The sequence below is a fragment of the Carlito syrichta genome, unplaced genomic scaffold (assembly GCF_000164805.1).
Source record: "Carlito syrichta isolate Samal-C Ts95f unplaced genomic scaffold, Tarsius_syrichta-2.0.1 Scaffold135915, whole genome shotgun sequence".
NCBI classification, from domain to species: Eukaryota; Metazoa; Chordata; class Mammalia; order Primates; family Tarsiidae; genus Carlito; species Carlito syrichta.
In genome coordinates, this window is record NW_007080011.1 from 348,140 (window position 1) to 372,350 (window position 24,211).

At 39.8% G+C, this 24,211-nt stretch overlaps 1 protein-coding gene across 1 annotated transcript in view; it reads right to left on the reverse strand.

The window, feature by feature from the left end:
* The window catches only part of LOC103251068 (unconventional myosin-Id), a 230,727-nt gene extending 217,446 nt beyond the window's left edge, over positions 1 to 13,281 (reverse strand). Inside the window, exons 1-4 of the mRNA XM_008049680.2 lie at positions 13,039 to 13,281; positions 9,096 to 9,166; positions 5,689 to 5,763; positions 3,125 to 3,257 (exon numbers count right to left, since the gene is read on the reverse strand). Coding sequence (XP_008047871.1) covers positions 3,125 to 3,257; positions 5,689 to 5,763; positions 9,096 to 9,166; positions 13,039 to 13,281 — 522 coding nt within the window. The remainder of the gene's footprint in view (positions 1 to 3,124; positions 3,258 to 5,688; positions 5,764 to 9,095; positions 9,167 to 13,038) is intronic.
* Between the last annotated feature and the right edge of the window lie 10,930 nt (positions 13,282 to 24,211).

Consider the following 24,211-nt stretch of genomic DNA (forward strand, 5'->3'; position numbering starts at 1 on the left):
AAAAAAAAAAAAAAAAAAAAAAAGAGTTCATAATAAGCATGGCTATGTTGTTAGGTATCTAGTTCAAAGTGGTTTCCTTGTCTTGGGTATTTTTATTTTGTTATTACTGGTTTCTTTATCCATATTAATATCTGCTTTCTTAAATTCTATATTTTTTCATATTAAGATTGTTTTTAACCATTCTTGGTGATGGGGTTGGCTTGACATATCCTTATCAATGTCTTTAATTTGCGCTTTCTGCATGACAAATGTAGATGTGTCTCTTGTAAGCAGCATTCAGTTGGATTTTCCCTCTATCTAGTCTGTTTAGTCTATTTACATTTATGGTTCATACTATTTAGATTTTCTTTTTACCATATGATTTGTATTTTCTAAATGTAACATGTTTTGTTTGCTTCTGTTCTTCTGAACTCCCCACTCTGGCCTCCCCACTTCTTGCCTTCTATTGAACTTATGATAAGCTATTTATATCTCTACTCTCTCTCTCCTTCCCTCACCTCTACACACACCCAGATTGGGAAGCTGTTAGCAGAGACTGCTTGGCTAGTTATCTATTATCTACCTTATGTCCAGTATCTTTTTCCTAATTTGAAACAGAATTCTTATGACTAGCTGGGCGTGCTGAACAGAATGAAAATGTACTTCTCAGCTTCCCTGGCAATTACACGCAGCAAATGGGATGTAGCTGAAGTCCTATGTGAAACTTCCAGGAAATCTCTTTAAAAGGGAGGAGTTCCACCTGCTATCTTGGATTAGAAGGATGGATGACAAGCACTCAGGATGGTAGAGCAAAGGCAGAAGGAACCTGGGTCTTTAATAACCCTGGAGTTGCTCTATCAGTCCTGGGATGCTTTCTTCTGTACTTCATTTACAGAAGAGAGAAATAAACATGTCTCTTATTTAAGCCACTAATTTTTGGGTCTCTTATTAGAAGCTGAATGGAATTCCCAGTACAGAAATTATAAAAGATTTTGAAATTTTTATTTCTTTAAAAGGCACATTTAATTATCAATTTTAGAATACAAAAGAACACTCCTTTTTCTAGCTAAGTAAATCTAGTTAATTAAATAAGTAAAAATATTTAATGAAATTCAGTGTTTAACTGTTTCTTATGTCACATGCCTTTCTTCCAGGTTCACTTTTTCCTTGCTGGATGAAGCAGGCTGTAGCTGACATTCAGAGAGATGCTGAGACACAAGAGTAGAGTCCTAATGGTATTCTAGTTTTTGGTGCCAGTGTCCCTCCCTTCTGGAGGTTTGTTTATACAAGCCAACAAATTGTGCTTATTTGCTGTCACTTGAGCCCAAAGAATCCTGATGAAAAAGAAGAGAAAGCTACTGAACAGATGTGTTCCTATGGCATTTGCCTAATTTATCCATAGTGAAGTAACCAGAAACAGTACAGATTTAAATTCTTAGAGAGGAAGTTAATTAAAAAAAAAAAGATAATGAAGAAGAAGCCACATAGGAAAAGCACCACAAGAAAAAGATAAAAATGAAGAAACTAAAAATAACGAGGCTAAGAACGCTGCCTAATTTATCAAACTTGTCAACAGCAGCAGTTAAGAGAAGAAATCTGTTCCTTAAGGAAAAAAACAGACTAAAGTTATCTAATACTATCAAATAGTATTAGCCCTCGAAGGAATAATAAAAAGCAGAAATAACTGCCAATAATGTATCTTTATAGTCAACTTTTTTTTTTTTTTTTGAGTTGGAGTCTCACTCTGTCACTCAGACTGGAGTGCAATGGCCGCTCCCGGCCACCACAGCCTCGACCTGCTGGGCTCCCGCGATCCTTCCGCCTCAGACTTCCAAGTAGCTGAAACTACAGGTGCGCGCTGCCACGCCTGGCTAATTTTTTGATTTATTATAGAGATGAGGGCTCACCAAGTTGCCCAGGCAGGTCTCGAACCCTCGGGCTCAGGCAGTTCATTCACTTCGGCCTCCCAAAGTGCGGGATTACAGGCTGAGCCACTGAGCCCGGCCTATAGTCACCTATTTAAAATAGCCTAAGGATAATACTTGCATACTAAACTTCCTCTTAGAACTCTCTGGTCACTTTGTATTCAAACACAATATATGGATAGTACATTTTAAAATTTAATGCCAGATTTTGTTTATTTATTCAGGTCAGGCTCTGTCTTTAGCACAGGGTTGAAGTTCATTTTGTCAGGCATGCTATCTCTTATCTATCTATCTATCTATCTATATATATATATATATATATATATTTTTTTTTTTTTTTGAGTTGGAGTCTCACTCTGTCGCCCAGACTGGAGTGCCGTGGCTGCTCCCGGCCACTGCAGCCTCGACCTGCTGGGCTCCGGCGATCCTTCCACCTCAGCCTTCCAAGTAGCCGGAACTACAGGCGCATGCTACCACGGCCGGTTAATTTTTTTGATTTATTGTAGAGATGAGGTCTCACCAAGTTGCCCAGGAGGGTCTCGAACCCGCGGGCTCAGGCAATCCACTCACCTCAGCCTCCCAAAGTGTGGGATTACAGGCTGAGCCACTATTTTTTAATTTTAATTTTAATTTTTGAGTTGGAGTCTCACTCTTTCACCCACGCTAGAGGGTAGCGGCACACTCGGTCACCACAGCGTCGACCTGCTGGGCTCTGGTGATCCTTCTGCCTCAGCCTTCCAAGCCTCTGGAACTACAGGAGCATGCTACCACACCCGGCTAATTTTTTATTTATTGTAAAGACGAGGTCTCACCAAGTTGCCTGGACTGGTCTTGAACCCATGGGCTCAGGCAATCCACTCGCTTCAGCCTCCCAAAGTGCTGGGATTACAGGCTGAACCGAGTTCGGCCTCTTATCTATTTTTTAAATCTAAGATTTTTCTCCTTGACCATGACAGTAGGATAAAAAGCCCAAATTTAAGAAAAGTATTCATCTGGAACACAAACAACTGTTATATCCAGGCATTAAAAAAAAAAAAAAAAAAAAAAAAAAAAAGCAGGGACAGAAATTCTATTTATAGCATTCACTTTAAATATATACCTATTCTTTAATTTGATTACGTATGATTACCTAAAAAACAAATCATACATACATTCTCTATAACATATGCCAAGAGGAAATCTATGAGTTAAAATAGATGTTTAGAAAAGAAAATCATTACCTTTGATGCAAGGTTGTCTACTAAAGCAATCATAGAATTCTTAAACAAGGTAGCAGCAGTCAGAGGTCGCTTGGTCACCTCTGTAATACTCAGTTTGCCTTCAGGCCACATATTCTTCAGCACAGGATTTGAACTGGGAAGCACAGAAAGAGCAATTCAAATGTTACATTCAAATAAGCTGAATAAAAACTGCTAATCAATCCTGTTGAATTATAGCTGGACTATAGATTGAACTCACAAGGCCTAATTGGAAGAATGATTCCAGCCAGAAAATTATGCTGGAAATACAATAACTGATACTGCACCACAAGTTGAGATTTTTCAAAACAATAGCACATCTAAAAAATTCTTTAAACTTCTTTAAAGTGACATTCTTATTATTACTACCTAGGATCCTCAAATGGTGAACATGGTTCTTACCTTATATACATCAAACAAAATCATTTTTGTTATGGTTAAAAATGGGGACAAACCACCAGTAGGAAAATGATCCTCAATGCCATGGCAGAAAACATAAAAGTGAAAGCATCCACACAGTGAACAATTCAATAGCAAAACATCTTGAAAGAGCTATTTAAACACAGTGCCTCTACATTCTCATTTCCTGTATTCTTTTGAGCCCACATCAATTAAACATTTGTCTCCAGTGCTCCAGGGAAACCAGTGTTGTCAAGAGTCCCACTGACCTTGAAATTAGCAAATCCAATGGTCAGTCTTGGTCTTCACCTCACTTATGCTTTTGACAAGATTTGAAATAGTTTAAAATTTTTATCTTTTTAAAGTATTTTTTCTTGGTTTGGCCTCTTGTGACACCAGATTCTTGATTTTCTTCCTCACTCACTGGCATGCTCTCAGCTTCCTTTGCTACTTCCTCCTTCCTTGCTTGACTTATACACTAATCCAGTCTATGGTTTTAAATACAATCAGTATACTGATGATCCTGAATTTGTATCTCTTGCCTCATCTTTCCCATGACCCAGATGCATCCAAGTAGTTGTGTGTTGGGCATCTTCAACTGGGTATCCATATGCACCTCAGACATAACGTATCTGAGACAAACCTCTTGAATGCCCACAACCAAATTGTTTAGCTTACTCTTGTCTTCCTGCATCAGGCTCAGGCATCATCTTTGATTTCTGTCTTTCCCTCACATCACGTGTCCTATTCATCAGCAATTCTTGTTGACTCTACTTTTAAAATACCACCCAATCTGACACGTGAAAAATGGCATCTCTGTCACTATCGCCCAAGTTTCAGCCTGGATAACTAAACTAGGTTCCTAACTGGTCTCTATTTCCACTCTTGCCCTATACAGTATGCATCTTACACAGTAGCACCAGTGATCTCTTTAAAATATACATCATATTGCATCACAAATTCCAATGGCTTTCCTTCATACTCTGTCCTTACCTGGGCTCACAGACTCTTTATAATGCAGGCCCTGCCTACCTCTCTAAGGTTATTCCCTACGACTCTCTCCATCCCTCCTCTGTGTTTAGCCACACAGGCCTTTCTGTTGTCCTTCCTGCTAACAATATACTAACGTTCATTCCTGCCTTAGGGCCTTGGTATTAGCTACTCTTTCTGCTTGGAATGCTTTTCCTCCAGCTACCAGCATGGCTCCCCTCTTCACTTCATTCAGGACTTTGCTAAAATATCACTTTTAGTAGGAGGCCTTTTCTGACTACCCTACTATCTATAGCACCTACCCTGCCTTTCTCAGTTGGACCCTCCAATCTCTTACTTGTTTTATTTCTCTGCACAATACTTGTCATTATCTGAAAATTGTTTCCTTGCTTATTAACTATCACCTCCACTACAGTATAAGCTCCCTGGAGGCAGGGACCTTGTCTATATTTTTTTCATAGTTGTATCCCAGATCATAGAAGAACGTGTGGCTCAAAGGTACTCAACACATTTTGATAAGCTACTGACCAACTAAGTAGACTTAATGAATAGTGAATACAGTTCTCCGACCTATAAGAAGCTGTCCAAGAATCCTCTTTCTTCTTCATGAGTCTTCTTGCCAAAGTATCCATACTGGGATTAAACTTGCCTGGTTTATTTTGCCACAACTTTTTCACATTTTGTTGGTTTGTAAGAAGATTCTATCTGCTCAGTCACAATCAGTGCTCACCAACATGAGATGCCACTGTGATATCAGAGTGGTCTCAATTCGGGGGAAACACACTACAGTGGGAATCTGAGTGTGCAAAGCTTCCAGCTGGGCCAGAGGTCACCTGACACTTCTTCCATCACCATTGGTCTGGCCTGGGAACTGCTGAGTACACTGATAGAGGGTGCCAGAAGGTGAACAAGACATCAAGGCAACCCAAGGGAAATGAAAGCAAATTATATCAGTAGCAGGCCCTGTCATAAGTTTACAGATTTTATAATCACAAAGTCATATACTATTTCATTCATTAAGTATGATAAAGCAGAACTAAAAAGTCTACCAGAAACTCTTAAAATTGTCACATAAAAATAATCATGTGCATAAATATTATATACTATACATGTCAAAGAGCTTAATATGAAGTTAATTAATATAATTTCAATCTTACCTGTTATACATAAGGCGCTTGAAATCCTGAAATAAAGTGTCCTTATTTTTGTCAATAAAACCAATGACAGAATAGCTAATAGGGAAAAACACAGAAAACATGCATTATTCCCCAAGCAAGAGCCACATTTAAACTTTTCTAGGAGTTTACAAGCCTTTCCTCTGTTAATTATGTAACTGAACATCTAAAAAGCTGATATTGTCCGTCTTGTTCTGTGTTAAAGGATATCCAATTTACCTACTAAATAGAAGGGACTTTGCTTCTATTCTTCAAAAGGAGGGCAAATATCAGTACTATCATTGTGACTAAGATCATCATTTTCTACTAGTTTATGCTTACCTCAAGGAGATGGCTTTTAAAAAGATATGGGCATTTATCATCCAGCATTCCTAATATAAAAGTAAAACAGCAACATACAGGAACTAACAGTCTCTTCCATATGGAGGTCAAGTGACTTGCCTAAGGTTCACTCAATGTTCAGGGTAGGATAAAAGAATCCGAGAACTGCAAAGGATGGTAAGAATTGGATAAGCAGAGGAGAAAAAGGCAGATAGATCACACAGGGAAACATTGAATAGAGGAATGAAAGCAGGCACATGCATGGAGTTCTGGAGAGAGAATGGGGAGGCCAGTACTCATGGCTGGAGGAAGGGAGATGAGTGAGGCCTTGAAAGGCCAGCTAAGATTGCAGTTGGAGAGAAGAGTGGGAATGGAAGCTGTACTGCTTCAGTGACTGGCCTGGACTTCAGGAGGAGCAAATTCATTGTTGGGAGCATAAAAGTAATCAGGGGCTTTGGGTGATTAAGAGAGAGGCTAGGAAGTTAAGCAGTTAACTCTAGATGCAGCAGGGCCTTACAGCTCTGTCTATGCTTTCTTCCTTGACAATCCTATCAATGTAGGCAATTCCCAGATCTCTAACCCTGAGTCCTTGCCTTACATATTTAATTCTGCAAGAAAGTTCCTTCAGGCTGTGCTGCCCATGAGCACTTTAAGGTCACCAAGTCCAAAATTATTCCCTTGTCTTCAAGTCACTTTTGACTGAACCCTTGACGTCACCTGACCTTTTCTTAATTTATTGTCTAACTCATACAACTCATACTTTGGAGCTTGAAGGACTCTGGCTTTCAGGACTCATTGTGATTTGATCTCAAGCTACTTTTTGAGATACTTCTCTGTGCTATAAAAATGAAACACTCCAATCAAATGGACCTAGCTGCTATTTCCTGAATATTTTTTAAAATCATCCTTCCCACTTCTTCCTTTAAAAATAATTCCTAGCCTCCAAAAATCAGCATTGGCCTTCCAGGGTTTAATCACACACAGCTGTAAGTATTTCCTTATTCTGTATTCCGACAGCACTTGCTATTACTCATATGGCAATTTTTAAAGATGATCTTTTATTGCATACATGTATGTATGTGTATGTGTGTGTATAGACATGTGTGTATAAATGAATACACAACCATATATGTATGCATATATCTTACATGGAAAGCTTTTTGTGGGCAGGGACCATACCTCATAAAGTATTAAGCACACAGAAGATACTCAGTAAAAATCCAAAAAAGAACTGAAGGGCTTAAGGAGAAAAGAGGAAGTCTGAGGCATTAAATATCCCTCAAAGGGATCAATTGGAGTTCTGAACTGGGAGTCTGGAAACCTAGTTATTGATTCCACAAACTTGCTGTGTGACCTTAGGTAAAGATTTTATTCATTCTGCCTAAGTTTCTTCATCTGCAAAACAAAGTGGCTGGCCTAGGTGATCTCTAAGGCCTCTGCAACTCTGCATTTATGCCATTTTGAGTTATATAAAAGCACCCTGTAAGTGAAACTTTGATTTTTAATGGGAGATGTCTGTCTGGTACTGGATCTTTCTCCCTCTTCAGTATTCTGGAACTTGGGAACAGGACCAGAGAAAGTGGGAAATGGTGCCATTCTAGTACTGATGGCTAATTTGACAGATGAGGTAATAATTTTCTGTTATATTATTTTATGATTCTGGAATTTTAATTTAAATCAGAAACAGCAATTAAAATTTCTTCAAATGTCTTTTCAGCATTTATAGAGATAACCATTTACTTTTTTTGTTTAACTTCATCTTGTAATGGGATACATGAAAAGAATTCCAAATGTAAAAAAAAGGGAAGAGAATACTTTAAACAATAAGATGAAGAACAGTATTTGGTGGACAGTAAAAACATACTAAATATAGTAGGATAAAAAAGTCACTCCCAACAAAAGATATCCACGTCAAAAATTCCCCAGAATCTGTGAATGCTACCTTATATGGGAAAAGATATGACTAAGCATCTTGAGGAAAGAATTTATCCTTTATTATTTAGATGCCATATCAAGTGTCCTTTCAAGATAGAGGCAGAGGAAAATTTAACACAGACACACAAAAGAGGAGGAGGTAAATGTGACCCCGGAGGCTGAGATTGAAGTGATGTGGCCACAAGACAAGGAATGTTCAGAGCCACCAAAGCAGGAAAAAGCAAGGAACAGATTCTCCTCTAGAGGGGCCTAGGAGGGAGTATGGCCCTGCTGATAAATTGATTTTGAACTTCCGGCCTCCAGAACTGTGAAATAATGTTTCTGTTATTTTAAGCCTCCAATCTGTGGTAATTGGTCATAGCAGCCCTTTGAACCTAATATACTAATAGTTATATTTTCTTATCAGTTTCTACTTTTACTGTATTGTAGTAAAAATATGGCTTGCAAGTATCTTACTTTTTTCAAATAATATTTGTTATGTAGCTACCCAACCACTTGTTATTCTCAATACAGAGGTAATTCTCACCTGCAGGTCTTTTTTATGGCTACTGCTTCTTGTACTTGGAATTCGCTCTCATCTCTCTCCTCTTTCTAATTCATTCCCCTGACTAACCCTCTTTTACTTTGAGGACTCAAGTTGGATATCACTTCCTCCATCAAGACCACTCTATACTCCTCACACTGAATTTAACTATTCCTTCTCACTGCTCTCACAATGGCTTGCGCCTCTCTGGTTTTACTCTTTCCATTCTTTATTATAATGATTTATGATGTACCTGTTTGTATCTTCCACTAAACTGTTGGCTTCTTCAGGGCAAGGACCATCTTATCAACCTTCCTATCCTAGTTTTTAACACACTTTCATGATTTATTCATCTATCAACTGATTTTTACTGAGTACCAACTGTGCTAGGAATGGTGCATAGGCACAGAGTATGTGCTCAATAAATGATTGAAAAGCAAGAAATAAATGAAGATATGACAATTTCTAAATGACCAAATTAAAATATATTGACACATCAAATGACTGAAAATATAAATAAATTTTAAAAATTTATATATTCCTTGGTTATGTTTTCTGAAGTGAGGCTGCATGCAAGTCATCATGTTAGGTATCAAAGTAAGATACTCACACTACATCACCTGCATAATGTCGAATTCGAAAATCTCGATCAAACTCCAGAATTTTATCTGAGGCACAGAGCTAAAAAATCAAGAAGAAGATTATTTTTGAAAACAGATATTTTTATTTTCCTAAAAATATATTCCAACTTAATATATGATGATAACAATGTCACAAATCATGGAATGACATTGTGTGGGACTTGATTTAAATATATGGCCTATATAGCAAAGACTGTGAACTTTCCATCGGAAGTTCACATTGCTAGACTATATTTCCTTCTACTCTTGCAAGTGAATATGTCTAAGTAACCATGTTCTGGACAATGTGGCTGCTCCAGGCCAAAGCTAGTAAGAAGTGGATGATCTCCCTCTGTGCTTTCTTTCTTCCTCCCACTAGCAGGATGCAGAGGATGGTCCCTGGGGGATGGAACAGCAAGAAGATGGAGGAAGTCTGGGCTCCCGAGAGAGAAGTATACTACTGTTATGACACTTAAATCTTGGCTACTAACTTAATGCAGTCCAACCCAGTGTGATAGATACAGTCTCTTTCTCTTCCAAGGTTCACGTAAAAAGAACCATACTGAAGGCTTACTAGATGCTAGGCACATACATCTCATTCAATCCTCACAACTGACATTTAAGGTAAGTATTATGATCTCTCTTTTACACATATGGAAACGAGGCTCAAAGGGGTTAAGTAATTGACCCAAGATCATGTAATTAGTAAGTGGTATGTGAAGGACTCTGGGAAGGATTTGGTTCCAGGGAACCAAATGTAATGTCTGTAGTCGCCTATGTACACAGTAGGCTGGCTCTTCTGTCTGTTAAGCTCGGACTCCAGTTCAGGCCTATCATTCCACAGAAGATCAATCTCTTCTGCAGCTCTTTCATGCTGACGAGGAATCATTTAAAGAAAGGTAGTTTTTATATGGTCCTGGAGGGCTCCACAATTTTCTACCACCTTCCTTGTCTCCTAGACTTCTGTTTGCCTTGTGAAGAAAGATCACTTGGAATCCTATAAGCTCTTAAGCAGACATCTAAATATCCACAAAGCACTGAGTACAGTTACATACAAAAACCACTTAGATTTTAATATTAGATAACAAATAATCCCAACCATGATGGTGGGTTCTCTACTGATAAGCAGATTGCTAAACGAATAATTAGTCTATTAATTTGACAAGTGAGTAATTACAGGAAATTAGAGTCAGACTACCAAGGTTCAAATCTTGGTTCTACTATCCACTTGCTCTGTCTTTTTAAATATCTTACAGAGTTGTTCTGAGGGTTAAATGAACTACAACGACCAAAGGATCTAATATGCAAAGTCTTCAAAATGTTTAATTCCTCCTTCCTGCTCTCTCTTGAATTAACCCCTTTAACAAAAACCCTTGTATTTATATAAACAAACAAAAACCCCCCAAAAAAACCCATAAAGGAAAAGGACCCAAGAGACATCTATACCTATGGAATAGTCTTACATCTGAATACTGAAAAAGTTCAACAGTCTAGACACAGAAGGTTTTAGATTTTTTTCTTTACTTTTTTGGTAATAGTAGTTATATATTTATCATTTAACATTTTATGTTAATGATATTTTAAGTAATAATTTTATGTTTTACTGGATCATTTACATGCTTCTCCATGGTAATTTTAGTGCATAAGAAACAGTTTAGCCCTTAAATTAAAAAAAAAACTATTACAAGCCAGAATCTCATATTTAATATGTTAATAAATCTAATCAGTAAGCAGTATAGATGATGACACCTGGCTCAGCATACAGGATAACATTATTTTTTATTTTTATATATTTTATTGTAAAGATGTGGGGTACAGATAACGGCATTACTTAACAAAAAAATTCATAGTGATTAAAATATCCTGACAGCTTGGTCATTTCATTTCTTTCCTTCATTAGGCAAAAAACCCAGAGAATAACACACTCATCTCAGTATTTGTCCTGGGAAAATGCCAAAAGAAAGAGCTACTGGTCTGACTGTTGGGAAACCTGAGCTCCCACAATTTAAAAGAAAAATAAAAAAACTTCTCCCCAGATAAGTTACTATTAAGCATTTCCTATCACACTGGTAGCAAGTACTTAAAAGTAGTAGGTATGGCTACTGTCTCTCTTTTTTTTTTTGAGTTGGGGTCTTACTTTATCACCTAGGCTGGAGTGCAGTGGCACAGTCATGACTCACCATAGCCTTGACCTCCTAGCCTCAGGCAGCCCTTGCACCTCAGCCTCTGGAGTAGCTGGGACTACAAGCATGCACCACCCCATCAGACTTATTTATTTTTATTTTTTTGTAAAGATGAGGTATTGCTATGTTGCCCAGGCTGGTCTCAAACTCCCAGCCTCAAGTGATCCTCCCACGTTAACCTCTCAAAGTGCTGAGATTACAGGCATGAGCCACCATGCCTGGCATACAGTTACTCTTATGAATGAGATTATATTTCAAAATATTTGATTGACACATTTAATTCAGGTCAAGGCAAAACAGCCAAGGTAGAAGACATTAAAATGAGGTGGATTTGATTTCTTATGTAAAACTTGTATCTATTTATTTAAACAAAGATTTAAGTAATATTTATTTGGTATGACTGTGAACAATTCAATTCAACTTTGAATTGAAACACCTACTGTCTACCATCTGGTAGGCCTAATGCTAGGTGAGCTCCAAAACCTAAATTGTGATTACAAAGGGTATTTAGAAACTATCCCTCAAAGATAGGACATCTGCCTGTGTAATCATGCCATCTTTAGAAGCATCACTCTAAATTGTTTAGGAGGCTTCTAGCTTTGCTTACTGCTCTGTCCCTAGCACTTTGGATTGCACTTGGAAAATGAGAGGCACTTGTTAGGTATTTGTGGTATAACCCATATCAGTCTGTAGTATCTGAAAGCCAACTTATAGCAAGATTATAAACCTCAGTAACAGACAAAGGAGAATATTTTAGAAACAAATGGCCTAAAATAAATATCAGCCAGAGATCTATTTCTTTATGATTTGGGTTTTATCAAGTGAATTGTGGGATTTTCCTGTTCTGATTACATAATTTCAAAGGAGACAAAGTTAGAAAACAGATTTATGCATGCTGGGAAAATGGCAGCCGTGTCACAGATTTATATGGAATTGTGGCAAAACAGAAATGTTGTCTCCTTTCTTTATGGACAAGAAGGAGCAGGGGGCCTGTTTTCCCCTCAGCTTATGGTTGCTGTTAGACAAGACTGTACTTGTAGAGAAGTCTCAGCAGTGATGATGATGTGCTTCTTTTCTGACACATATTCCTTGAACAATACTAATGACAAACATACTACATGCAAAGCATGGCATGAAAGTCTGATAACCACAACTGCCACCAATTATTACAGAAATGTGATCTGTTTACGACATTTTTAGATTGTGAAAAATAGGGAGTTAAAAGCATAACCATTCATTTAATGAAATGTGTTTCCTTGTAGTAACTAGAATTACAACTGGAATTCCTCTGTTTTCAAGAAAATCACATAGTCTGAAGAATCATGACAGTGCACACACATTTTATAACTGAGGATGACAGTAAAAAGTCAAAGACAAAAGCTACTTTCCATGCTAGAATTATTAGATGCAGGAGCAAAATTCTAGCACATGAACAAGTACTCTGCACCAATTGGTTATAAATGACATCATGCTTTCTAAAGAATCATGTTCATTTTTCCCATTTCTAGCAAATTGGACAGTCTGGAGCTCCCTCTCCTGGATAATGTGATCTTATCAGTCTGGCCATACTGTAAACCAGAAAAGCAGAATGTATCCCCAGCAATAAATCATTTAATGGATGTTTGTGGCCCTTCTTTCTTACTTAAGTAGACATTCTTTTAACCCAGCATATAAAGTCATTTAACTCTGTCAAACAATGAGGAAAATCATACAGGTCAAAAGAAGAGGAAGGTGTCATTAAACATATTACCTTTCGGCTGGAAAAATGACCATGTTTGCCCAATTTACTGTTAAGTGCTTCAAGGAACATCTCATCGGTGACTTTGCCGACATTCATGCAAGCATCATCTAGGATTGCAATGATTCCTTTGTGCTGCTGCTCTACAAGGTCCACAATGATCTGATTGTTGAAGTAGTCAATCTGTAGGACACAGCACGAAAGGAATTCCAAAGAGAACAGTGACCAGAACAGGTAAAACACCCAGGTTTCCATTTGTATCAGGAATTTAGACAAAGCTACCTTGATGTCAAATATGTGATTAACATCAATGAGGTCTTACACTAAAATGAGCACATATTCTAATGGAGGCTATTTTAAAATTTCTTTTAAATAACTTTATATCATGAAGCACTTTCCCTGAGATGAGTATAGGCTAAGGCAAAAACTATAAATTTAGTAGACAATATTTCTCTCATTACTAACTCATGTTTTAATCCCATCTCCACATCCCACACCCAACCCTTGTCCTTCATACCAATCTGTTTGCCATTAACCAATCATAAGACCCACCTTCCATGAAGTGCTCACAAATAACCTCAAAGTAATATCTGATATACTATTTGATAATACAGTTAAGGTATTACATAGAACTTGCATTTTTAGTTATACAACTTTGAATGACTAAAATCCAAAAGAGCATTTCTTTCAGTTTCCCCAAAGTTAAAAAGCATGTATAGGCCTAATAGAGTTTTGACATTTTTCTGGATATAATATAAAAAACTGAATTCTGAGATGTAAGTATCTGTAAAAGATAAGAATACATTTTTCATTTACTTCCATGAGCTGAATGAAGTTCTAAATAACTTCTGGCCTTTTAGTAATTTCAATATACACAAAGTTTGTCCAAAAATCCTCTAGTACACCTGTTTATTCGGACAGTCTGCAGTATACCTGTCACCATATACAGAAAGTACACACAGATCCAACTCAGGCAAGCTGAACGCCACAAAGAGGGGAAGCCTATTATCACATATTTTGATCCTGTGATTAGTATGTCTTGTGTTAAGCAGGAGCTACCTAAACTAAGCATTGTTCCATTACTTGCTAAAAGGTCTATATACTTGTAATACAGCACTGAAGTGTAACACGTATTCCTGCTCCTTACTGTAAAATTCAAGGACTGAAGCCAGTTATTTTTCTGTGGCTTTCAGCTCCCTTCCTACTCTTGCTCTCCTCAGTATCCCATGGACTGAAGCCTGCAAACTGGGAGGCTTTTAGTTTCTTTTTTATACTTGTTTGTCTAAATTAGTGATTCTTGATTAGGGGTGATCTGCCCACGAGAGAGCATTTGGCAATGTCAGGAGATATTTTTGGTTGTTGTAATGGGTGTGGCAATGCTATTGGCATTTGGCAGAAAGAGGCCAGGGATGCTGCTAAACTTCCTACAGTGCACAGAACAGCCCCACAACAAAGAATTACCTGGTTCAAAATTAAAATGATATTAAGGTGAAGAAGCCTGGTCTAAATATTTACTTTTATTATGGGTATTTAATACATTTCTAATTAGGGAGAAAAGCTATCTCTATCTTTAGGGAAAAAAAATTCTAAAAATACTCAAAAGCAGGAACCCTATGTTAATTGATAGCTGACATCTTAGACTTTGGGACTATGGAATTAAAGACTATGTCTTTTGACCCCAGGACTGAAGAAGTACTTTCTCTAATATTCCAATTATATTATTAAAGGATATTGATCTTTGCTGAAGATTCCAGTAACATTTAGTTTGTAAATTCAATGCTGCTTTAAACATTGCTTAAAGCAGTAGTCTTCAAACTAGGTTCTTTCAACCTGGCTGGCATTCTTGGAGGTTTCTTAAGGGACATAGGGAGCCAGAAGAAATGTGATGGGGTGGCATAGAGAGATGGGGCTCTGGCCTCCCATTTCCCTCCAAATACAACAGCTTTATGCTTGAGTGGCATGTTCTCAATAGTTAAAATAATTTGTAAACTCAGCAACAAAAGTTTTAAAAAGTGAATGGGTGACGAATAGACGCTCCCTGTGGCGGGACGGTCCTGTGTCTCGTGGCTTGCCTTTTGTGACACCTGTTTTGGTTGAAGCTCTGCACTGGAAGGCATCTTGAGGCCTCGCTGGAGGTCGGGCCCCTTGTCTCTAAGCAGGCCCTGCGCACGGAGCCGTGTACAGAACAGGCGGGAGAGCCGAGAAGCCGCGTGAGGGGCACTGAGGCTCGGTCCTGACGTGCAAGCCTGCGAGTCCACAGACACTGCGGCAGCTACTCAGCTCCTCAGAACCCAGAGAGGGTCTACAGGAGTGTGTGTGCGCGCATGCGCACACCCACTACTCTACACATACAGACACACATGTATATACGAGAGGAGGCCTTTTGTAATACAGGCTTCCCCCGCTAGGTAAGTGTTCTAGGAACCCATCGGCATCAGTGTGCCAGCTGATGTTGTTGGGAGAGGCTGAGTTGGTTTCACTGATTTTTGGGGGGCAATCTTTTTTTTTTTGAGTCGGAGTCTCACTCTTGTCGCCCAGGCTGCAGTGCAGTGGCACACTCACGGCCCCCACAGCCTCGACCTGCTGGGCTCAGGTGATCCCTCTGCCTCAGCCTTCCAAGTAGTTGGAACTACAGATGCACGCCACCAAGCCCGGCTTAGTTTTTGTGATTTATTGTAGAGAGGAGGTCTCACCAGGTCGCCCAGGCTGGTCTCGAACCCCTGGGCTCCCAAAGTGCTGGGCTTACAGGCTGTGCCACACTGCTCAGCCCGGGGAGATTCTTTAAAGCGTTTGCCCATAACTCACTGAGTGTTCAGCAGTTTTTGACCAAAAACGGCCTGACCCCCAAACCCTACCCACCCTGTTCACCCATCTCGTCCCAAACGGATGGAAAAAGTCCTCAAAGGAAAACGTCTTGCAGATGTAGAAGAGGCGAAACAAAAATGGCAGAAGCACCAAAAGGCATCAGAATCGAAGAGTTCAAAAACCGTTTTGAGCAGTGGAAAAAGTTTCTTTTTTTTTTTTGAGTCAGAGTCTTACTCTGTCGCCCAGACTGGAGTGCAGTGGCCGCTCCCGGCCACCGCAGCCTCGACCTGCCGGGCTCCGGCGATCCTTCCGCCTCAGCCTTCCGAGTAGCCGGAATTATAGGCACACGCTACCACGCCCGGCTGATTTTTTGATTTATTGTAGAGATGAGGTCTCGCTGCCCAGGCGGGTCTCGAACCCGCGGGCTCAGGCAATCCACTCACCTCAGCCTCCCAAAGGCGTGGGGAAAAAGTTTCTTGATAGGTGTATTGCATCAAACAGAGAGGACTTTGAAGGTGCTTAATGTAAAAATATGCAATCTTTTATAAATTCTGAGTTTTTCTTTATATATATTTCACTATATATACACACACAGTATATATATGTACACAAACTATGCATATACACACTATATTTACACACAAAGTATATACACACTATGTACACATTACACACACACCACTATACACACACTATATACATACATCACTATACATATACACACAGTATATTTATACACACTATATGTACACACATACCATTATATATATAATAGCTCTCTACTAATCAGTTACTTGTTGAGATAATAATTCTCTGATATGTTGAGTTAAATAAGATATATTGATTTTCATTTGTTTCTTTTTACTTCTTTTGATATGATTATTAGATAGCTGGGCACGGTGGCTCACACCTGTAATCCCAGCACTTGGGAGGCTGAGGTGAGAGGATTACTTGAGCCTAGGGTTCAAGACCAGCTTGGGCAACCTGGTGAGACCTCGTCTCTACAATGAATCAAAAAAATAATTAGCTGGGCATGGTGGCATGCACCTGTAGTTCCAGCTACTTGGAAAGCTGAGGCGGAAGGATCGCCTGAGCCCAGCAGTTCAAGGCTGTGGTGGCAGTAGTGTGCCACTGTTCTCTAGCCTGGGCAACAGAGTGAGACTCCAACTAAAAAAAAAATTATTAGATAATTAAAAATGTTTAAATGTCTTACACTGTATTTCTGTTGTACAGTGCTGGAACTGATAAAATGATACATTGCAAGGCTCTTAACTTAGTGACTGGTTCATAATAAATGTCTGATAAATTTTCGTATCATATTTTTACAGATTGCTTCTCTGTGAAAAGTTTTCTGCCTTATGGAACTCAACTCTAACTGGGGAGACACACAACAGGTAAGTGAACAGAGAAAGAAGACACTTTCAGATCATGTTAAGTAAGTACTGTAAAGGACATAAAACAGGCAGTGGAACAGCAGGAATTGGCAGTGTCTAATTGAGGTGTCTGGGCAGGCGTCTGAGTTGGTAGCCTTTGAGCTGAGACCTGAATACCAGAAGGAGCTGACTCTGGATGGCCTGGCAGGGATATCTGGCCATGGAAACAGCTCCTGTCAAAGCCCTGAGGTAGGAGTGAGGCTTCTGCCACTGAAGAAGGGCATAGAGCTTCTGTGCTTAGGAAAAGAGTAGTAGGAAATGAACCTGCAGAGGTGAAGGTGTGGTAGATATCAGGTCACATGGTTCTTGTAGGTCGTGGTCACTGGTATTTGAAGTGTGACAGGAAACTTTTGGACTCCACCCAGTTTTTGTAGAATTAAGCCCCAAGACTCTAAGGCATCCATTGCATATAATGAATTGGATTATCTCCTATTGTATCAGAGAATGGTATTAGTTGGTAGCGTCTTCAGAAAAATGGAGAAAACAGTCGCTCAAACCATTCTCTTTGGGTCTTAATTCTCTCTCAGGACACTGAGATATGCTACAGGTAAGGATATTTAGCAGAAGATTAGAAAAAGATCACTCTGACTGCAGTGTAGAGAGTTGATGGGGTAGGAGCAACAGGCTGGCATGGAGGCAGGGTGCTCAGTGAGAAGCTCATATGAGACATGACAGTGGTTTCCACTGGGGCTGCGGTAGTGGGATAGTGAGACGTGAACATGTATTTTGGAAACTGGAGCCAACTGGAACAATGGATTAGGCACAGGGAGGAAAAAAACGGAAGGAGTCAAGGTTGACTATTGTGTTTTTGACCTGAGCAACTGGGTGGATCCTAGGGCTGTGTAGGATGATTTGAGTTCTAGTCCTGATTCTGCTGGGTGACCTTAGGTAAATAAATGAGTTCTTCTCTATGCTGATCCTGAGTTTTCCCATCTGTAAAGGGAGGGTTGTCATGGAGATTATATTTGAAAAGCACAGATGTGGCACTGGTAAGAATTTAAACTGCTTTTATTATCATTGTAATCATTCTTGCTCTGCTAACATGCTAATGTAGGTAAAAGCATGGACTCAGAAAACAGTCAGATCTGAACTGAGTTCCTGAATTGTTGTATGACCTTCGGCAGGTCACTTTACATCCCTGAGCCTCAGATTTCTCTTCTGTGAAGGGAGTTAATGAAAATACCCTCCTTCCAGACACAATTGTGAGGATTCAGTGAAGTCTTGAATAAGAAAGGCTTAGCGCTCAGTATAGTTCACAGTTATTGCTCAGTTAACAGGGCTTAAATACTAGAGTAATGTGAGTTTCCGTCTGTGTGTGTTTAGTGAAAAGAATCAACTTAAAGGAAGTCTTTATATTCTTACTATAAAAGAATATGTGCTCATTGGAAAAATGTAAATAGTACAGAATTATATAAAGTAGAAAATGAAAGTTAACCTACCATCCCTCCTCATACCTCCCTAAATAATCATTGTTGACCATCACATAGACTTTCAGAATTTCACATATATGTGCATGCCTGCATACATCCACGCTCTCCTGGTGGAGGTAAATAATTTAGACTCCAAAGTTCTAGTCTTACCTCTGCCACTTATTTGCTGCAAGATATAGGGAAAGTTATTTAACAACCCACCCTAAGTTTCTGTTTCCCTTTTTGTAAAAAAGAAAAGTCATGTGCTTTGGCAAGGTGCATGCAGAGGGATTAACTCTGTGCTCATACATACGAAGGTCTCAAAAACATTCAGATGCTTTTATTGTATAGTCATGCACCACATAATGAAATTGTGGTCAGTGACAGTCTGCATATATGACCGTGGTCCTCATAAGATTATAATGGAGCTGAAGAATTCCTATGGCCTAGCAACATTGTAGCTGCTGTAACATGGTAGCTAGTGCATTGCCTTTGCTTTGTTTAGATACACAAATACTGTTGTGCTACAGTTTCCTACAGTATTCAATATAGTAACTTACTGCGTAGGTTAGTAGCCTCAGAGGAATAGGCTATACCATGTAGCCTAGGTGTGTAGTAGGCTAACCCATCTAAATGTGTGTAAGTATACTCTATGATGTTCGTACAATGATGAAATTTCCTAACAACATGTTTCTCAGAATGTATCCCCCTTGTTAAGTGACACATGATTATAGTCAGGACTGTTTTTTTATTCTCTTTTGCAACTACTTTTGTAGCAACTTGGCAAGACCTCATCTCTACAGTAAATCAAAAAATCAGCCGGGCGTGGTAGCATGCGCCCGTAGTTCCAGCTACTTGGAAGGCCAAGGCGGAAGGATTGCTGGAGCCCAGCAGGTCGAGGCTGCGGTGGCCGGGAGCGGCCACTGCACTCCAACCTGGGCGACAGAGTGAGACTCCAACTCAAAAAAAAAAAAAAAAAAAAGCTGTCTTAGACCTCTTTCCATACCAAGACTCATCTTGATTTGATACAATATTAAAAGACCCCTTGCCAGCTTCTTCGTGCCTGTTTGTGATTCTGAGTGATTTCCACTGGCTGGGTGTGAGTAACAGAGGCCACAGTGTGTGTGGTGCCTGGACCTCCCAGGCTTTGGAGGCAGGTCATAACCTTATTTGCCCAGGAGGTGGCAGACAGAATCCAAGGGAGGACATCAAGTAACACAAAGTGTGGAGTGATTTGGAGCCTTTTGTCTCTGTGACTTGTGCTATTGGGATCTGGTGTGATTTTTGAGGTCACATCTTGTCTCCCCAAAGAGGCCATGTACCCTACTTTTACTTTTCACTGGGGACCCTATGGCAGAATTCAGGCTATCCAGACACCAAGTTAGCTAGATTCTAAGAGCTTGATGCCATTGTTTCATAGAACCTGCTGTCTATAATATTTTTTAACTGGCTTTATCGTTATATTATAGGTTTTTTTCTATTTCTGTTTCTTTTTGAAGGTAGTCTACTAGTTATGGTAAACGATTATTTTTATACCACCTCTCTTCCCACCATATGTATACTGTTTTGTAGTTCTGGGCCTTATTCTCTCTCCTTCTAGCATCTAAGCTCCTCCCCTTCCTTTCTTAATACCAACCTCTTCTCCGTGGTTGTGCTAATCAGAGTCCCACTTTTCTTCTGCTCCCATAATGTCCTAAAAACTCAGATGTCCTTTTTGCTCAATGGTCCTTGGATTACTTACCCTTATCTATACCTGTTTCCATCTTTATGCAAGAGCTAGGCTTGAATTCTTTTTTTTTTCTTTTTTGAGTTGGAGTCTCACTCCGTCACCCAGACTGGAGTGCAGTGACCGCTCCCGGCCACCGCAGCCTCGACCTGCTGGGCTCTGGAGATCCTTCCACCTCAGCCTTCCAAGTAGCTGGAACTACAGGCACGTGCTACCACGTCCGGCTAATTTTTTATTTATTGTAGAGATGAGGTCTTGCCAAGTTGGCCAGGTGGGTCTCGAACCCATGGGCTCAGGCAATCCACTCACCTCGTCCTCCCAAAGCACCGGGATTACAGGCTGAGCCACCGAACCCGGTCTAGTCTTGAATTCTTGAGGACCATTTCCTTGAGTGGTGACAAGCCTTAAAAGTTCCATCTGCAGAGCCAGAGTGATGGGAGGGCCCAGACAAATGACAATGGGTGGGATTAAAGGCCAGGAATGGGGTGATTATTTCTTTGACACAGGATAGTTCTTGGCAAGGATCATCACTATATTAGGGCCAATAATAATCCTTCTTCTATCTGGCTCAAGACTTCTGAAATCACATTGTACCAGGTAAAGCACTTTATTTTATTTTATTTTTGAGTTGGAGTCTCACTCCGTCGCCCAGGTTGGAGTGCAGTGGCACACTCGCAGCTACCCCAGCATCAATCTGCTGGGCTCCAGCAATCCTTCTGCCTCAGCCTTCCAAGTACCAAAACTAAGGCACACTCTACCACACCCGGCTGATTTTTTGATTTATTGTAGAGAGGAGGGCTCACCAAGTTGCCTGGGCTGGTCTTGAACCTGTAGGCTCAGGCAATCCACTCACCTCGGCCTCCCAAAGTGCTGGGATTACAGGCTGAGCCACCGAGCCTGACCAGGTAAAGCACTTCATAACCTGTCAGGTACCATTAGTTAGAAAAATTACCCACACCCCACCCATGCAGTGGCAGAAAGAATACTGCCTGGCAAGTCAGAGGACCTGGGTCTGCCACCAGCTCATTGATGGCAAGTAGCAAATTTCTTTCTCCAGCAAATTGATCCATTCATTTGTTTAACACCTACTTGGTGTCAAGCATGGTTCTGGGTGCTGGGGATGCATAGATGTACAAAATGAACAGATTATCCTGGAATCTACATTCAAGAGTGAAAGACAATAAACAGGTAAACAAACAATTACAATAAAGAGGAAATATTTGAGGTTAAAAATGATGGATTGAATACATAAACCTCTTTTTGCTGTCACTTGAAATCACACTATAATGACAGTAAAGAGATCTTTTAGAAAGGAATACCCCTATGCATAGGAAGAACATAAGACAATGCAATATCACCATTTTGCAAGCTGGGAAGCAGATAAATGAGTGGTAACTGGTAACTGACTTAGCAGACCTATGAAACTTGAATTCTGAGCCAAAAAATGGGAAGAGCCAAGATTCAGTGAAGTTTCTACTGTGAATTCTGCATCAAGCAGATGCACTGGTGACAACAGGTGTGTCTGGAAATGGGGGCAAAGGGCAAGCTAACATAAGGATGACAGGATTAAAGTTTATTTAAAAAGGATCTCTAGATCTCTTTCCCAGTTCCCTGATGCTGGAGAGCTGCCCTATCTCAAGAAAAGGCTGGAATTTTATTCTTTGGAGTGGATAATGCAGAGGATTTTTGGAATGTGGGACACTGGGCACAGTTGGAAGAAGGAGCGATGTAAATAGGGAATTAAGAGAATGCTTGATGTTGAAACCGCTGACCTTCTCCATTTGATTCCTAAGTGACTGACAGTCCAACTTTTGCTCTCCAGACAGGAGATTAGAAGAGTCTTTTCTGGTAAATTTGATCATCCTCAGAAGAAAAACCCTAAGTTCTCCAACTTAGGAAGTTGCCCAACTAAATGGTCCAGTTGAATTACTCTACATGAAGCCGAATTCATGTGTTCACAGCTTCCATTCACTATGTAGTATGTATGGAAGGCAAACTCTTGGATGGCCCCAGTGATCCTGTCTCCTGCTATTCTTTGTGAAATTCTTTCTTCCTTTGAGAGTGGGTTGAGCAAAAAATGATAGAAGATCACTTTGAAGATTAGGTTTATGAAAAGACTATCTTCCATTTGCCCTCTCTTGCTTTCTAACTTGCTTGCTCTGGTGGAAACCAGCTGCCAGATTGTAAACTGCCCCATGAACAGGCGCACATGGCAAGGAACTGTAGGAGGCTTCCAACCCACAGCCAATGAGAAACTGAGGCCCTAGTCCAACAGCCCTCGAGGAACTGAATACTGCCAGTAACCATGTTTATGTTGTATGTATTTCCAAACATGATCAGAAGTAGAGGGAATAGTACACTAGAAGCTAATTTAGCCATCACCCAGATACAAAAGTTATCAATACTTTTTTCCGTATTGGCTTCTCCCATTCCTTTTCTTTTTCTTTTTTGCATTTAAAGTAAATCCTAGACATCATGTCATATTATATGCTTTTTGTGTATCTAAAAAAATTAATCCTCTCCCTTCTCTTCAATATGGGTAGACAAACAAGGATTGCCAAATATGTGGTGACAACTTCTAACATAAAAGATGGAGACTAATATCAAAAGAGGCAACTTGGAGCAGAGAGATGAAAATTCCTTCAAGAGATCAGAGTGGATATTACAACCATGAAACAAGATCAGGATGCTATTTAAGGAATAAAAAAGAGTGTTTGGAAACTAAAAAAAAAATAATGATAGCAAAAATGAAAATTTAAATTGAAAGACTGGAAGATAAACTTGAAGTCTCAGAGAAAATAGAGCAAGATGATGGTGGGAGGGTAACTGGGAGAGAAAGGAAAATCAGAGGGCCACTGTAGGAGGCCAGTGTTCGCCCAAATAATGGGAGTTCCAGAAAAAGAGAAGAGAGAAGATGAAGGCTTCAAGAGAATTTTCTCAAAGCAAAGGATGTCATTTTGTAGATTGAAAGAGTCCTTCTAATGCCTAGCACAATGAGTGAAATTTTAGAATACTTGTGAGAAAAGCAGCATCCTACAAGCCTCCAGAAGGAAAAAGACAGGCCATGTACAAAGGATAGGAATTAGAATGTCTTGAGAATTTTCAACAAGACTGGAAACTAGAAGGCAATGTGGCAGTGACTTTAAAGTTCCGAAGAAAAATGATTACCAGTCTAGAATTCCATATGTATCCCAATGTCAATTAAGTATTTGGGCAGTACCGTGCTTTGGGAGGCTGAGGTGAGTGAATTGCCTGAGCCCGTGGATTTGAGACCTGCCTGGGCAACTTGGTGAGACATCATCTCCACAATAAATCAAAAATTAGCCGGGCATGGTAGCACGCACCTGTAGTTCCAGCTACTTGGAAGGCTGAGGCGGAAGGCTCGCCAGAGCCCAGCAGGTCAAGGCTGCCGTGGCCGGGAGCGGCCACTGCACTCCAGTCTGGGTGACAGAGTGAGACTCCAACTCAAAAAAAAAAAAAAAGAAAGTATTTGGGTAGAATCAAGACATTTGTGGACATGCAGGGCTTTTTATATATATATATATATATATATACGCACACACACACACACACACACACACACTTTCTAAAGAAGCTGTTTGAGGATATAAACCAAGGAAGAAAAGACAAGAACAGAGAAGCAAAGCGGTTCTCAACTTAAGTGCTTCCAGGTGTGAGCTTCACACCTGGCATAAACTACCACTAGGGTAGACTGGAGCAGGTCAGAAAGTTCTGAAAGATTTCTTCAGGAAGATGAACTCTATATCCTATGTAATCCTCTGAATTCTTTGAGGAGGAGACTAGACAATTGG